At 47.7% G+C, this 18,043-nt stretch overlaps 1 protein-coding gene across 2 annotated transcripts in view; it reads left to right on the top strand.

The window, feature by feature from the left end:
- Nucleotides 1-18,043, top strand: part of KCND1 (potassium voltage-gated channel subfamily D member 1) — a 59,320-nt gene that overhangs the window by 38,981 nt on the left and 2,296 nt on the right. Inside the window, exons 3-7 of one of the 2 annotated variants that reach the window (XR_014461001.1) lie at nucleotides 6,702-6,864; nucleotides 6,998-7,081; nucleotides 8,170-8,262; nucleotides 11,825-12,057; nucleotides 16,568-17,992. Coding sequence is in view for 1 of the 2 variants with exons in the window: in XM_083161271.1 (XP_083017397.1) it covers nucleotides 6,702-6,864; nucleotides 6,998-7,081; nucleotides 8,170-8,262; nucleotides 11,825-12,057; nucleotides 16,568-16,769 (775 nt within the window). In the remaining variant the exon portion in view is untranslated. Of the gene's footprint in view, nucleotides 1-6,701; nucleotides 6,865-6,997; nucleotides 7,082-8,169; nucleotides 8,263-11,824; nucleotides 12,058-16,567; nucleotides 18,033-18,043 lie in introns of those variants that run through there. The other variant, XM_083161271.1, reaches the window with a different exon arrangement.

Genomic DNA, 18,043 nt, shown 5'->3' with positions numbered 1-18,043 from the left:
ATGTATTATGGGCAGCGGTCAGGACATGTTCGGGTGTAGTGTCCTATGTCTGTATAGGGTGTAATAGATGTATTATGGTCAGTGGTCAGGACATGTTGGGGGTGTAGTGTCCTATGTCTGTATAGGGTGTAATAGATGTATTATGGTCAGTGGTCAGGACATGTTGGGGTGTAGTGTCCTATGTCTGTATACAGTGTAATAGATGTATTATGGTCAGTGGTCAGGACATGTTGGGGGTGTAGTGTCCTATGTCTGTATAGGGTGTAATAGATGTATTATGGGCAGCGGTCAGGACATGTTGGGGTGTAGTGTACTGTGTCTGTATAGGGTGTAATAGATGTATTATGGCCAGCGGTCAGGACATGTTGGGGGTTTAGTGTCCTATGTCTGTATAGGGTGTAATAGATGTATTATGGCCAGCGGTCAGGACACGTGGGGTGTAGTGTCCTGTGTCTGTATCGGGTGTAATAGATGTATTATGGCCGGCGGTCAGGACATGTTGGGCTGTATTGTCCTATGTCTATATAGGGTGTAATAGATGTATTATGGCCAGTGGTCAGGACATGTTGGGGTGTAGTGTCCTATGTCTGTATAGGGTGTAATAGGTGTATTATGGCCAGCGGTCAGGACATGTTGGGGTGTAGTGTCCTATGTCTGTATAGGGTGTAATAGATGTATTATGGTCAGTGGTCAGGACATGTTGGGGTGTAGTGTCCTATGTCTGTATAGGGTGTAATAGATGTATTATGGCCAGCGGTCAGGACATGTTGGAGTGCAGTGTCCTATGTCTGTATAGGGTGTAATAGATGTATTATGGGCAGCGGTCAGGACATGTTGGGGTGTAGTGTCCTATGTCTGTATAGGGTGTAATAGATGTATTATGGCCAGTGGTCAGGACATGTTGGGGGTGTAGTGTCCTATGTCTGTATAGGGTGTAATAGATGTATTATGGCCAGCGGTCAGGACATGTTGGGGTGTAGTGTCCTATGTCTGTATAGGGTGTAATAGATGTATTATGGCCAGCGGTCAGGACATGTTGGGGGTGTAGTGTCCTATGTCTGTATAGGGTGTAATAGATGTATTATGGCCAGTGGTCAGGTCATGTTGGGGGTGTAGTGTCCTATGTCTGTATAGGGTGTAATAAATGTATTATGGGCAGTGGTCAGGACATGTTGGGGTGTAGTGTCCTATGTCTGTATAGGGTGTAATAGATGTATTATGGCCAGTGGTCAGGACATGTTGGGGTGTAGTGTCCTGTGTCTGTATAGGGTGTAATAGATGTATTATGGCCAGTGGTCAGGACATGTTGGGGTGTAGTGTGCAATGTCTGTATAGGGTGTAATAGATGTATTATGGTCGGTGGGCAGGACATGTTGGGGTGTAGTGTCCTATGTCTGTATAGGGTGTAATAGATGTATTATGGCCAGCGGTCAGGACATGTTGGGGTGTAGTGTCCTATGTCTGTATAGGGTGTAATAGATGTATTATGGCCAGCGGTCAGGACATGTTGGGGTGTAGTGTCCTATGTCTGTATAGGGTGTAATAGATGTATTATGGCCAGCGGTCAGGACATTTTGGGGTGTAGTGTTCTATGTCTGTATTGGGTGTAATAGATGTATTATGGCCAGCGGTCAGGTCATGTTGGGGTGTAGTGTCCTATGTCTGTATAGGGTGTAATAGATGTATTATGGCCGGCGGTCAGGACATGTTGGGGTGTAGTGTCCTATGTCTGTATAGGGTGTAATAGATGTATTATGGCCGGCGGTCAGGACATGTTGGGGTGTAGTGTCCTATGTCTGTATAGGGTGTAATAGATGTATTATGGCCGGCGGTCAGGACATGTTGGGGTGTAGTGTCCTATGTCTGTATAGGGTGTAATAGATGTATTATGGCCAGCGGTCAGGACATGTTGGGGTGTAGTGTCCTACGTCTGTATAGGGTGTAATAGATGTATTATGGCCAGCGGTCAGGACATGTTGGGGTGTAGTGTCCTACGTCTGTATAGGGTGTAATAGATGTATTATGGTCAGCGGTCAGGACATGTTGGGGGTGTAGTGTCCTATGTCTGTATAGGGTGTAATAGATGTATTATGGCCAGCGGTCAGGACATGTTGGGGTGTAGTGTCCTATGTCTGTATAGGGTGCAATAGATGTATTATGGCCAGCGGTCAGGACATGTTGGGGTGTAGTGTCCTATGTCTGTATAGGGTGTAATAGATGTATTATGGTCAGCGGTCAGGACATGTTGGGGTGTAGTGTCCTATGTCTGTATAGGGTGTAATAGATGTATTATGGCCAGTGGTCAGGTCATGTTGGGGTGTAGTGTCCTACGTCTGTATAGGGTGTAATAGATGTATTATGGCCAGTGGTCAGGACATGTTGGGGTGTAGTGTCCTATGTCTGTATATTGTGTAATAGATGTATTATGGCCAGCGGTCAGGACAGGTTAGGGTGTAGTGTCCTACGTCTGTATAGGGTGTAATAGATGTATTATGGCCAGTGGTCAGGACATGTTGGGATGTAGTGTCCTGTGTCTGTATCGGGTGTAATAGATGTATTATGGTCAGCGGTCAGGACATGTTGGGGTGTAGTGTCCTATGTCTGTATAGGGTGTAATAGATGTATTATGGCCAGTGGTCAGGTCATGTTGGGGTGTAGTGTCCTACGTCTGTATAGGGTGTAATAGATGTATTATGGCCAGTGGTCAGGACATGTTGGGGTGTAGTGTCCTATGTCTGTATATTGTGTAATAGATGTATTATGGCCAGCGGTCAGGACAGGTTAGGGTGTAGTGTCCTACGTCTGTATAGGGTGTAATAGATGTATTATGGCCAGTGGTCAGGACATGTTGGGATGTAGTGTCCTGTGTCTGTATCGGGTGTAATAGATGTATTATGGTCAGCGGTCAGGACATGTTGGGGTGTAGTGTTCTGTGTCTGTATAGGGTGTAATAGATGTATTATGGCCAGCGGTCAGGACATGTTGGGGTGTAGCGTCCTATGTCTGTATAGGGTGTAATAGATGTATTATGGCCGGCGGTCAGGACATGTTGGGGGTGTAGTGTCCCCTATGTCTGTATAGGGTGTAATAGATGTATTATGGCCAGCAGTCAGGTCATGTTGGGGTGTAGTGTCCTATGTCTGTATAGGGTGTAATAGATGTATTATGGCCAGCGGTCAGGACATGTTGGGGTGTAGTGTCCTATGTCTGTATATTGTGTAATAGATGTATTATGGCCAGCGGTCAGGACATGTTGGGGATGTAGTGTCCTATGTCTGTATAGGGTGTAATAGATGTATTATGGCCAGCGGTCAGGACATGTTGGGGTGTAGTGTCCTATGTCTGTATCGGGTGTAATAGATGTATTATGGTCAGCGGTCAGGACATGTTGGGGATGTAGTGTCCTATGTCTGTATAGGGTGTAATAGATGTATTATGGCCGGCGGTCAGGACATGTTGGGGTGTAGTGTCCTATGTCTGTATAGGGTGTAATAGATGTATTATGGTCAGTGGTCAGGACATGTTGGGGTGTAGTGTCCTATGTCTGTATAGGGTGTAATAGATGTATTATGGCCAGCGGTCAGGACATGTTGGGGTGTAGTGTCCTATGTCTGTATAGGGTGTATTAGATGTATTATGGGCAGTGGTCAGGACATGTTGGGGTGTAGTGTCCTATGTCTGTATAGGGTGTAATAGATGTATTATGGCCAGTGGTCAGGACATGTTGGGGTGTAGTGTCTGTATAGGGTGTAATAGATGTATTATGGCCAGCGGTCAGGACATGTTGGGGTGTAGTGTCCTATGTCTGTATAGGGTGTAATAGATGTATTATGGCCAGCGGTCAGGACATGTTGGGGTGTAGTGTCCTATGTCTGTATAGGGTGTAAGAGATGTATTATGGCCGGCGGTCAGGGCATGTTGGGGTGTAGTGTCCTATGTCTGTATAGGGTGTAATAGATGTATTATGGTCAGTGGTCAGGGCATGTTGGGGTGTAGTGTCCTATGTCTGTATAGGGTGTAATAGATGTATTATGGTCAGTGGTCAGGACATGTTGAGGTGTAGTGTCCTATGTCTGTATAGGGTGTAATAGATGTATTATGGCCAGTGGTCAGGACATGTTGGGGGTGTAGTGTCCTATGTCTGTATAGGGTGTAATAGATGTATTATGGCCAGCGGTCAGGACATGTTGGGGTGTAGTGTCCTGTGTCTGTATAGGGTGTAATAGATGTATTATGGTCAGTGGTCAGGACATGTCGGGGTGTAGTGTCCTATGTCTGTATAGGGTGTAATAGATGTATTATGGTCAGTGGTCAGGACATGTCGGGGTGTAGTGTCCTATGTCTGTATAGGGTGTAATAGATGTATTATGGCCGGCGGTCAGGTCATGTTGGGGGTGTAGTGTCCTGTGTCTGTATAGGATGTAATAGATGTATTATGGTCAGCGGTCAGGACATGTTGGGGTGTAGTGTCCTATGTCTGTATAGGGTGTATTAGATGTATTATGGCCAGCGGTCAGGACATGTTGGGGTGTAGTGTCCTATGTCTGTATAGGGTGTATTAGATGTATTATGGCCAGTGGTCAGGACATGTTGGGGGTGTAGTGTCCTATGTCTGTATAGGGTGTAATAGATGTATTATGGCCGGTGGTCAGGACATGTTGGGGTGTAGTGTCCTATGTCTGTATAGGGTGTAATAGATGTATTATGGTCAGCGGTCAGGACATGTTGGGGTGTAGTGTCCTATGTCTGTATAGGGTGTAATAGATGTATTATGGTTATGTTGTATGAGATCATATGATAAACACGTGAATTGTATTACATCTGATAACAGTAACGCCTGGTGATATATTATTACAGATGTTTCTCTCCTATGAATTGTCCCACTCACTTACTACTCAGTGATATCATGCAGCCGGTTATAAGTTGGCAGAGGCGGCCGTTGGCGTGTATCGGGTTTCCCATCATCGCTGGAGATTATAATAGACATGGATTATATTGCAGTACTGTGATTTTGTTCCTCAGAGGGAAATACACCAGCAGACTAGAGGACCTGCAGTCAGAATATATGTCACCCATAGTATCCGCCTACTGTGGTATTTCTGTCATCCAGCTGATGAGAGGATACATAGCCTGATTTAAACTTTACAGGGCCCTGGGCAAGTTACTGGTCTGGGGGTAAGTGGAGGGTGACAGGTTACCTTAAATCACCTTCCCCAATGACTATTAAAAATGTATATTGTTTTTTTTAAATATCTAACTGGTTGGGTAGAGGCAGGGGGGCCCCCTAGATGGGTGCTTATTCCAGGGCAGAGGCAGAGGGCCCCACTAGATGGGTGCTTATACCAGGGCAGAGGCAGGGGGCCCCCTAGATGGGTGCTTATACCAGGGCAGAGGCAGGGGGCCCCCTAGATGGGTGCTTATACCAGGGCAGAGGCAGGGGGCCCCCTAGATGGGTGCTTATACCAGGGCAGAGGCAGAGGGCCCCACTAGATGGGTGCTTATACTGGGGGAGAGAAAGGTGGGCCTGCTAGATGGGCGCTTACACCAGGAGTGAGGCAAGGGGCCCCCTAGATGGGTGCTTATACCGGGGCAGGCAGGCAGGCAGGCCCTCTAGATGGGTGCTTATACCAGGGAAGAGACCTGTGGGCCCCCTAGATGGGTGCTTATACCAGGGCAGAGGCAGGCAGGCCCTCTAGATGGGTGCTTATACCAGGGGAGAGGCAGATGGGCCCCCTAGATGGGTGCTTATACCAGGGGAGAGGCAGATGGGCCCCCTAGATGGGTGCTTATACCAGGGGAGAGGCAGGTGGGGCCCCTAGATGGGTGCCTATGCCAGCGGAGAGGCAAGCGGGCCCCCTAAGTGCTTATATCAGGGGAAAGGCAAATGGGCCCCTAGATGGGCGCATATACCAGAAAGGCAAATGGGCCCCTAGATGGGCGCTTATACCAGAGGAGAGGTAGGGGGGGGCTCCTAGATGGGCGGTTATACCAGGAGTGAGGCAAGGGGCCCCCTAGATGGGTGCTTATTCCAGAGGAGAGGTAGGGGGGGCCACTAGATGGGTGCTTATACCAGGGCAAAGGCAGATGGGCCCCTAGATGGGCACTTATACCAGAGGAGAGGTAGGGGGGCCCCTAGATGGGCACCTATACCAGGAAAGAGACAGACCGGCCCCCTAGATGGACGCTGATACCAGGGTAGAGGCAGGTGGGCCCCTAGATGGACACTTATACCAGGGGAGAGGGAGGTTGGCCCCCTAGATGGGTGCCTATACCAGTGGAGAGGCAGATGGGCCCCCTAGATGGGTGCTTATACCAGGGGAGAGGCGGACGGGCTCTCTAGACGGCCACCTGTATCGCCTTGTGGCAAATCGGGCCCCTATAGGATGCATTGCAGTAAATAGGAAAGGGAAAGTGAGACTCCCCACTATTTTTTCTTTTCAAACCTGCTTAATAAATTAGCTGTCAGCACAATTAGATAGGATAGGAGCTACATTATTATATACCTTGAATTCCCCCCATACAGGTGAGAAGCAACATTCGCCCTTTTATTATATAGGATTTTTCCATCATGAGACGGCAGCCGGTGTGCCGTCATGAACGCCGGCACGATCTGAGTGTTGTCAGCGGCCATACCGCCATGGTTAGAAGCCGAGTACATCCCCAGCCTAGTAGCAATGGTTACATCCTCTGTGTTCCTGCAGGTATGGGGATATGGTTCCAGACACGATAGCTGGGAAGATATTCGGCTCTATCTGCTCCCTCAGCGGAGTGCTGGTTATTGCACTACCAGTCCCTGTCATCGTATCCAACTTCAGCCGCATCTATCACCAGAATCAGCGGGCGGACAAGCGCCGGGCGCAGCAGGTAAGCCGGGTTCCTGCAGTCACTCGCCCATTGCGTTATGGTTGTAATTTAAGGTATATCTGTCCAGCCACCCGAACACCCGCCACGTGTTCCTGTCCTGCCACTCACCCCGCTGTATTTGTCATTTCTGCAGAAAATCCGCCTGGCCAGGATCAGACTGGCGAAGAGCAACACCACTAACGCGTTTCTCCGTTACAAGGACAGTGGGGGCCTAGAGGTAAGGACATGGTCTCCTAATAAAAGTAGTCTTTAATAAGCAATAAGGCTAAAGGCCCCCCATACACTTATGCGACTTCTCGGTGGTAGAAGTCATATAAGATTTGCCTTGAAGTCTGTATGCAATACGATATTCCGTATGCAGTCCTTTTGCATACGATGTATGGATTGATGCAGCTTCAACTGGGGGGCTCTGATGGAGGGGGGCCTGGGGCACTGGTTTCCTGACCCCCATCCTTAATCCGACTCTGGATTATGCAGACTGTGGATAGCATAAGAGTAGGTGGAAAGACGCAGGTGGAGTAGGCGATGGTTTATAGGAAGGGTGTAAAACGTGTAATCTGGTGAAAAGTGGGTGGGGCTTAGTGTTTGGTAGACGGGCGATGTTGCTAACGGTTACAATGGTGAAGCGGACTGTTTTCCATGGCGGATAAGTTATAGGATAATTATAAGTAATAATTATAAATTAAGGCACGGCGAAATGCACTACATATCTACTTGCTGGGATGCAAGAGCTGTTGGTACTATTACAGCACAGCAGCTGGTGTCAGTCTGTTCTCCTGCATTAAACGGATTCTCATAGAACGTCAATCAATAACGGAGGCTTTTGCAGTAGGGACGAAATAAGGACATAACATTACACCAGCTGTTAATGGTATCGATAAGGTGCAGAGATGCAGCTGAAGAGACCAGGGCCGCCATTAGAGGTCACGGAAAGACAAGTAACGGAGGCTGGGGCCCTGCAGACGAGTGGAAGAAGGATGGAGTCACACAGAAGTATTTATAGAACTGATGAGGGAAGACCTAGCGATATAGAAGGGAGAGTTAAGGACACATGGCTAAGTGCTCCCAGGTTTTACAGGATATTTATTGTATTTCACCCTTTTCAATGATGACTTCTTCCCCATGATTCAGATCCTTATAGAGCTGTGAACAAAAGCCAGCTAGCCCGTGGCTTATTGCCCCCCCCCCCCCAGAAAGTTGTCAATATTCCGCTTCATGTCATTGTAGCAGTGATGGGGGTCCTGTCTATGAAATTAGACATCTGTGTGGTAAAGTACTGCCTTATTAATAATTGCTGCTTTACAGGAGAATACTGAGAGTCATGCTCTGTGTATCAAGAATCGTTCAGCGTTTGAGTTACAGCACCACCACCTCCTGCATTGTCTGGAGAAGACCACGGTAAGAACCTATAGATGTATCTATTACTACCAAAACCATCTCATTCTACTGTATAACCCCTTCGTTCTACAATCTGTGAATTGTCCAGCATGATCATACCATTTCACAGATCTTCACCTGTCCATCCTTGCCATGAATCATCTACGGACCTCTTCTGATGTCACCAAGATGTGACCTGTCCATACTGAGCCATTACTCCTCTACTGACATCTTCTGATGTCACCTACATGTGACCTGTCCATACTGAGCCATTAATACTCTACGGACCTCTTCTGATGTCACTAAGATGTGACCTGTCCATACTGAGTAATTACTCCTCTACTGACATCTTCTGATGTTACCAAGATGTGACCTGTCCATACTGAGCCATTAATCCTCTACTGACATCTTCTGATGTCATCAATATGTGACCTGTCCATGCTGAGCCATTAATCCTCTACGGACCTCTTCTGATGTCACCAAGATGTGACCTGTCCATACTGAGCCATTAATCCTCTACTGACATCTGATGTCACCAATATGTGACCTGTCCATACTGAGCCATTAATCCTCTACGGACCTCTTCTGATGTCACCAAGATGTGACCTGTCCATACTGAGCTATTAATGCTCTACGGACCTCTTCTGATGTAACCAAGATGTGACCTGTCCATACTGAGCCATTAATCCTCTACTGACATCTTCTGATGTCACCAAGATGTAACCTGTCCATACTGAGCCATTAATCCTCTACTGCCATCTTCTGATGTCACCAATATGTGACCTGTCCATACTGAGCCATTAATCCTCTACGGACCTCTTCTGATGTCACCAAGATGTGACCTGTCCATACTGAGCCATTAATCCTCTACTGACATCTTCTGATGTCACCAAGATGTGACCTGTCCATACTGAGCCATTAATCCTCTACTGACATCTTCTGATGTCACCAATATGTGACCTGTCCATACTGAGCCATTAATCCTCTACGGACCTCTTCTAATGTCACCAAGATGTGACCTGTCCATACTAAGCCATTAATCCTCTACGGACCTCTTCTGATGTCACCAAGATGTGACCTGTCCATACTGAGCTATTAATGCTCTACGGACCTCTTCTGATGTAACCAAGATGTGACCTGTCCATACTGAGCTATTAATGCTCTACGGACCTCTTCTGATGTAACCAAGATGTGACCTGTCCATACTGAGCTATTAATGCTCTACGGACCTCTTCTGATGTAACCAAGATGTGACCTGTCCATACTGAGCCATTAATCCTCTACTGACATCTTCTGATGTCACCAAGATGTAACCTGTCCATACTGAGCCATTAATCCTCTACTGCCATCTTCTGATGTCACCAATATGTGACCTGTCCATACTGAGCCATTAATCCTCTACTGACATCTTCTGATGTCACCAAGATGTGACCTGTCCATACTGAGCCATTAATCCTCTACTGACATCTTCTGATGTCACCAATATGTGACCTGTCCATACTGAGCCATTAATCCTCTACGGACCTCTTCTGATGTCACCAATATGTGACCTGTCCATACTGAGCCATTAATCCTCTACGGACCTCTTCTGATGTCACCAAGATGTGACCTGTCCATACTGAGCTATTAATCCTCTACGGACCTCTTCTGATGTCACCAAGATGTGACCTGTCCATACTGAGCCATTAATCCTCTACTGACATCTTCTGATGTCACCAAGATGTAACCTGTCCATACTGAGCCATTAATCCTCTACTGCCATCTTCTGATGTCACCAATATGTGACCTGTCCATACTGAGCCATTAATCCTCTACGGACCTCTTCTGATGTCACCAAGATGTGACCTGTCCATACTGAGCCATTAATCCTCTACTGACATCTTCTGATGTCACCAAGATGTGACCTGTCCATACTGAGCCATTAATCCTCTACTGACATCTTCTGATGTCACCAATATGTGACCTGTCCATACTGAGCCATTAATCCTCTACGGACCTCTTCTGATGTCACCAAGATGTGACCTGTCCATACTGAGCCATTAATCCTCTACTGACATCTTCTGATGTCACCAAGATGTGACCTGTCCATACTGAGCCATTAATCCTCTACTGACATCTTCTGATGTCACCAATATGTGACCTGTCCATACTGAGCCATTAATCCTCTACGGACCTCTTCTAATGTCACCAAGATGTGACCTGTCCATACTGAGCCATTAATCCTCTACGGACCTCTTCTGATGTCACCAAGATGTGACCTGTCCATACTGAGCCATTAATCCTCTACTGACATCTTCTGATGTCACCAAGATGTGACCTGTCCATACTGAGCCATTAATCCTCTACTGACATCTTCTGATGTCACCAATATGTGACCTGTCCATACTGAGCCATTAATCCTCTACGGACCTCTTCTGATGTCACCAAGATGTGACCTGTCCATACTGAGCTATTAATCCTCTACGGACCTCTTCTGATGTCACCAAGATGTAACCTGTCCATACTGAGCCATTAATCCTCTACTGCCATCTTCTGATGTCACCAATATGTGACCTGTCCATACTGAGCCATTAATCCTCTACGGACCTCTTCTGATGTCACCAAGATGTGACCTGTCCATACTGAGCCATTAATCCTCTACTGACATCTTCTGATGTCACCAAGATGTGACCTGTCCATACTGAGCCATTAATCCTCTACTGACATCTTCTGATGTCACCAATATGTGACCTGTCCATACTGAGCCATTAATCCTCTACGGACCTCTTCTAATGTCACCAAGATGTGACCTGTCCATACTGAGCCATTAATCCTCTACGGACCTCTTCTGATGTCACCAAGATGTGACCTGTCCATACTGAGCCATTAATCCTCTACTGACCTCTTCTGATGTCACCTAGATGTGACCTGTCCATACTGAGCCATTAATCCTCTACGGACCTCTTCTGATGTCACCAAGATGTGACCTGTCCATACTGAGCCATTAATCCTCTATTGACATATTCTGATGTCACCTAGATGTGACCTGTCCATACTGAGCCATTAATCCTCTCCTGGCATTTTTGATGCTACCAAGGCGTGACTTGTCCATATTATGCTCCCTGTTACATTTGATCTGTTCTGGCCAATATATACATCAGCACTTACCTTCTTGAGTCCTTCAACTGTTTGTTAAGCCTTGTGCCATCAGTCTTTAAGGTGGACTTACCATCTTCTGTCTCAGGACGACTGAAGCTAGTAGTCTCTTTTGACTTAATAGCCTGAATGCTGGTTCAGCCTATGGAATGGCTGTCTCCATTGTTTGTAGATGATGGCTCCACTGTCTGTACAGGTCTCCGGTGGGTTTATTTACTTAGGGGTCTTCTGCTAATAAAAGCATCTTATTTTTTGGGGGTTGAACATAAGAAAGCTTAGCAAATAAACCCCTATTTACCCAAGCTCTCAATTTCGCCATGTACCTTTGGTTCATGAGCTGTCCATGGTGAACTGTTATATGTACGGAGACCTCCTTATTGTCTCCCTGTTTCGCAGACCTCGAGTACATGTCTCTGTCTCCTCTCCTCTGCTTGCCTCTTGTCTCTAGTGCCATGAATTTACTGATGAGCATCGATACAGCGAAGCCCTGATGACTGAATCCATTGGGTACCGGACAAGCCGCAGCACCTCTGTGTCCTCCCAGCAGGGTCTGAGTACCTCCTGCTGCCCACGCCGTGCCAAGCGACGCGCCATCCGACTTGCTAACTCCACTGTTTCCGTCAGCCGCGGCAGCATGCAGGAGCTGGATACTCTGCATGGGCAGAAGAGCCTTAACCAGAGGTAAGTCGATACGTTACCTAATCACAGGCCTGCCATCAGGAATTTTGGGGCCCAGGACTCATTTCCAGTCTGGGCCCCGGGCCTCCCCCTCTCCCCTCCACACTTGACTTACCATAACCTGGCTCCTGCTCCACCATCTCCACTTCTGCTGAGCTGCAGCTCGGAGGTCCCGGAGCGCAGGCTTTTTCAACTCAGAATGCCGGTGGCCAATTAAAATGCAGCACCAGCTGGTGAGCCAATCAGAGCGGCTGCCGGTACGCAAGCTCTGATTGGCTCAAAAGCTGGTAGAGCATTTTAATTGGCCGCCGGCATCCTGGGTTGAATAAGCCTGCGCTCCAGGACCTGCTTTGTTCAGCGCAGCGGAGGCAGTTGGGGGGGGGGGATTGTGGTGGGCAAAATGAGCTGCCAGACCTTCCAGAGGCCGAGACAGCTGTACCCACAGCACCCCTCTATTGGTGGCCCTGCCTAGTTACTGCCTGCCTGCCCAGACTCAACCGCCAGGGTTGATGACCTAGAACCTGCATGGAAATTTTATCTCTTATATATTTGGCTACATCTGTGACTCAAAGTGTGTGAGTGTGTCTGTAACGCTGGGTGGAGCCTCTGACTCACATGATTGACTCACATGACAGAAAACCAGCCCAGTGAGCCCACAGTGCCAGACACCCTCTGCCTCCCCATGTTGCCCAGCTACTCCACAGCCACCAGGTGAGCGCCCCCCCCCCCTTCCACGATTCGCGGCAAACCCCCCTCCCTTCCGCGACCACTAACACACAAACACACACACACCCCCGATTCGCGGCCCCCACCCACCACACACACACCCCCCCCCCTGCGATTTGAGGCAACACTCACCCCCGCGACCCCCCCCCTCTCCAACGATTCTCTGCGACCCCCTCCCGTGCGATTCGCGGCAGCCACACACACACACCCCTCCCGCAATTAGCGCCTCCCGCGATTCGCGGACATCCCCCAGCTTCATGCAATACACTGACATGGCTATGGTCGACAATGAAAAAAAGGTTGACATGAGTTTTTGAAGATTTATTTTTAGTTTTTTGAATGTTTTCATATTTATATAAATGCATTCTGTATGACAGCAACATCCTACCATCCTGCTATAAGAATATATAACCAACTAGGTGATTCATCGCGCCCCGTGCCCCCCCCCCTTCCGCAATTCGTGGACCCCCCGAGCCCCCCCCGCCCACGATTCACTCCCCCCCTCCCACGATTCACGGCGCCCCCCCTGCAAATCGCAACCCCCCCTCACACGATTCACGGCGCCCCCCCTGCAATTCGCAACCCCCCCTCACATGATTCAGCTCTGCTGACCCCCTCCCGCGACACCTGCGCCCCCTCCCGCAATTCTGCCCCCCTCCCTCCCTTGATTCACGGCACCCCCGCGCCCCGCCCGCAATTCACGGCACCCCTGCGCCCCTTTTTAGTCCCCCGTATGCCCACACACCCCTATCACTACCCAGCTTCCTGCTCTCCTGAACCGTAACTTCCACCACTGGGGAGTCGCTGACGCTGTGTTGCCCACATACCCTTATCATGCCTCATAGCCTAGCCTCCTGCTCTCATGCACCCGAACTCCCACCCAGTAGGAGGAGACACTGACTCAGGGCCACCGTCCTGTACTCCTGTACTGCCACGCTGGACCCTCACCCACTGGCAGAAGCTGCACAGTGTCTCCCACCCTCCTCTTTAGTCCCCCTTATGCCCACACACCCCTATCACTACCCAGCCTCCTGTTTTCCTGTGTCGTGACCTCCACCAGTGGGGAGCCGCTAACTCAAAAACACCCTACTATACTATTGCACACACACACACCTAAACAACACGCGCACACAGCCCCCCCCCCCACACACCCACAAATGTCACTGTACCCTCCACACTATCAATGTACATCTTACTTTGTAACCGCTTTTTACTTAATCAAAACAATACACACCCCCTTCCAAATCATATGCTCTCTATTTAACACATTTCACCTATAACTCAAGTTGCAATACAGGCATCTCTCATACAATTCTAACCATATTTCTCACAATACAAACGTTCACAAATTAAGGGGGCGCAGCCCCTTACACCGGTGTGAAGAGCGCCCGTGGGGCGCGAGGAATCACCTAGTTTATCATTATCCTTCTTTTGAAATCCCTTTGGAACGTTGTGGGAGACATATCAAACCTTCTACAGAGAAAAATGTGTTGAAAGAGCCTGAAACGAGGATTACTGTCACCTGGGCAAATACAATAATTTATCTAGCACATTCTTTAATATAAAAGCAAAAATCTGGTTGGTTGCTACGTGTAACTTCTCCACCTGTCAAATGGTTTGATACATATCCCCCATCATCGTCAAAACTCGAAAGCGTCCGTTTATAGAGCTTTAGCCATTTCATGCTCAGATGGTGCTCCAGCCAATCAACTCTTGTTGTGTTTGAAATATGACAGTTGGATTGGCGTTAGCGCCATTTATCACACTCAAGGAGTTCTAAATGGCTAAAACTTGTTGATAAACGGGGCCCTACATGTTTATGTTGACTGAAAACCTATAATCGATATATAATATATTGCCGGCTCCTTAAAGGGAATCAGTCAGCGGTATTTTTTGTATTTTCCACCTATATATTGTCTATATAAATATTAAGTACTAGTATATTGGACCTGATGCCCCCTCTCTTGCTATGTCACCCGCCTACCCGTGACCCGCCCCAAACTTGTTGTAGCTCCGACCATTTTTATTTTTTGGTCCCTGGATTCTACATTATTAAATTTACCTCCCGTGTGTGGATTTCCGCGTTTCTTGTTCATATAGTCCACCTGACACCCGGTCCGCCAGCAGGTTTTACATTGTTCGCACTGACATAGACAGAAATAACAATGTTTGTGGGAAAGCATGTTTTCTCCCGAGAAGGCTTCTTTCAGCCTGCAATAAAACAGAAAGCTAATTAGGATAAGGCCCTAAGAGTCTAAATTGTTCATATATGTGGATAGTACCTTCTTTGTTTTCTGCCATGTAGAATGAATATAATCCCAGCACAGTGCGCCACCCAGTGGCCAAAGACGGAATGGATGGCACTTTTTTTGATATTACATAAGCAGTAAGCGCTGCTTGGATGTCTGCCTTCAGGCAGCTCCTTCTGAAATAAAGATTCCGATATTCCGTTAATGGGGAAACCCGAAACGCCGTCTGATTAATAAAGGCTGTATTTTATTCTGAAAAAAGTCTGGTGAGTGCCGCCTACCTACCCTTCCTGTCTACATAGATGCTTTGCATCCCAGGATGGCTACCCCAGCGAACATTTGGACTTCGATTTACTGAGCGCCGGGCCCTTTCTGCTAGTTTGTGTGTGTATATATATATATATATATCTAACTACTCCTCACCTCTTTGAGGTGAAGTACCGCCACCGACCACTTTATTACCTTTAACGTTGTGTTACGGGGCTGCTCACCAAGTTGAAATGAATGTCTAGAAGGAAGAATTTTAAATAAAATATAGTAAAATATAACATTAAACTTGTGCGCCTACTATATGTACCCCCCCCTTTATCTTCTTTAGTCTTCTAATTAGCGAATCCAAAGTTGTGCGCACCTCGGGCATTTAACTCAGAAAATTGGGGGTTTCCAAGTGGTAACTGGGCACAGGGAGAACCACCTTGTGAGTCTGCCGTGGACATATGCTATATGGATGCCAAATTTAAAAGTGTCTCCTGCACTTGGCATAGGGAAGGCGTAAGTGCCAATGAAAATGGAAATGCGATTTCTGTATTGTATTCTGGAAAATGAAAGACAGAATCTGATTGGTTACCCCAAGAAACAGCATTATTAAATCTTTACCCTCCTAGTCTCTCATTAGTGATGTATCTCCTCAGATTAGCAGACACAACCTTACATAGAAACATAGAATTTGACGGCAGATAAGAACCACTTGGCCCATCTAGTCTGCCCCTTTTTTAAACATGTTACCTCAAACCATATTTGATCCTTATTTTTTTGTAAGGATATCACTATGCCTATCCCAAGCATGTTTAATATGTTCTACTGTATTTGCCTCTACCACCTCTGATGGGAGGCTATTCCGCTTATCTACTACTCTTTCTGTGAAGTAATTCTTCCTCACATTTCCCCTGAATCTTCCTCCCTCTAGTGTCAGTGCATGTCCTCGTGTTCTGCTGCTCCACTTCCTGTGAAGAATGTCTCCCACCTGTACCTTCCTCCCTCTAGTGTCAGTGCATGTCCTCGTGTTCTGTTGCTCCTCTTCCTGTGAAGAATGTCTCCCACCTGCACCTTGTTAAAGCCCTTGATATATTTGAAAGTTTCTATCATGTCCCCCCTTTCCCTTCTCTGCTCTAAACTATACATATTAAGATTTTTTAGTCTTTTCTGGTACGTTTTGTGATGTAGGCCATGTGTGCTGTAATTTGTGTGAGGGCCTTGCCTGTATCTCTGACACAATCTGGATTTTGTCTCCCCCTCTTTCCGCATGGCGCTGACCCCAGTCGCTCCAGCCTCAATTCCAAATCCCACGGGAACATGAAGCTTAATTGTGAGACGTCAGATCTTACTGCCGCAATAATCAGCATCCCGACGCCGCCGGACCACACCCCGGACGATCTCTCTTCGCCCAGTTCCGGCATCCTGAGGAACTCCAGCATCACGGCCAGATACTACCAGGAGACTGTCAGGATTTCCAGCTTGTAGGGTCTGGTACACCCACAGGAAACGAGCGACGTCTCTAACACACTGTGACACCGCACGCGCCAACACCTCACGGCAAGCACATACCAGACAATCAGCTCATCTTCATGCGGCCGGCTGACGTGACACAAATATGCCATGGTCGGACTAGACCCACGCGGCCCATTCTCGCGGGGTAACCCGGCTGAGACTGCACAAGAGTGAGACCTGGAGGGATCATTCACACAGGCTGTGCACATGCCCGCCACATGCTTCTAACACTGACTGGCGCAGGCTTCACTCCCCCCTGTGCCGCAAACGCCAACGTGAACCACACCCAGCGCACCCTTCCATCACTGACCTTTCATAGGGCTTCAACTGAGGGCTACAATTAACGCGGAGTATTAAAAGCACATAAAATAGTCCAATTAGTGAAGGGTCTCGCCCATTTATGTAAGAAGGGCTGATAAAGGCTGACATTTTGGGGGCCTCGTTTAGAGTTGGCGTTAAATGTATAACTATCTGGGTGCGCAATTGCGGCCTACCGCGTGTAATTTCGGTTGCAAGCGTCTGTGGTTTAAAATACAGTGTAAGGATGCGACAGTCAGAGCTTTCTGGGAGTAACGCTCAACTCTAAATGAGGCCCTTTATCAGCACCCAATCCTACACAGGGCACAGCGGACATTTTGTGGGGCGAATAGATTTTCATGAGCAGAGGAAACCTTGAGGCTACCATGGCACCGAGCGTAAAGGCCGTTAATTTACAAAGGACGCGTGGCAGTCTGGGCCTCAGCGGTTTTACTGGCTTCTCGCTGATTGGCTGCGTTATCATAAACACTGCCCACAATATGGCCGCCACTGCTTGGTATAGGCAATAGGTGCATTTCATGGGCCTTCAGCATGCACCACAAGATACTAATAGCACCTGAAGGCGACCACGCAATCTGGACGCCCTGATTACATGGTAGCCGGTGCAGTCCCCGGTATATATTACGGGTCCTTAATATGAAAGTCCTCTATGTTCTTAGTATGTTAGTGCTACGTGGCCAGGGAACCCTGCAGGGCTTTCTCAATGGTTTTACTAAACAGGATAGTGAATGCGGGTGCCCACACATGAAGGGTTAGAGTAGAGTATGCAGGTGCCTAAACACAAATGGTCTTTTACATGCACGCAGAACAATCTAATGGGTCTATTTACTAAGCCTTGTTTAGGGTGTGAGACAAAGTCTGTCATAGTATAGGACAAAGTCTGGTAGAGTGTGAGACAAAGTCTGTAAGAGTATGGGACAAAGTCTGGT

Source organism: Crinia signifera, chromosome 9, assembly GCF_055691185.1.
Source record: "Crinia signifera chromosome 9, ASM5569118v1, whole genome shotgun sequence".
Taxonomy (NCBI): domain Eukaryota; kingdom Metazoa; phylum Chordata; class Amphibia; order Anura; family Myobatrachidae; genus Crinia; species Crinia signifera.
The sequence above is the reverse complement of the archived record's forward strand: the minus strand, read 5'-3'. Positions and strand labels throughout refer to the sequence as shown.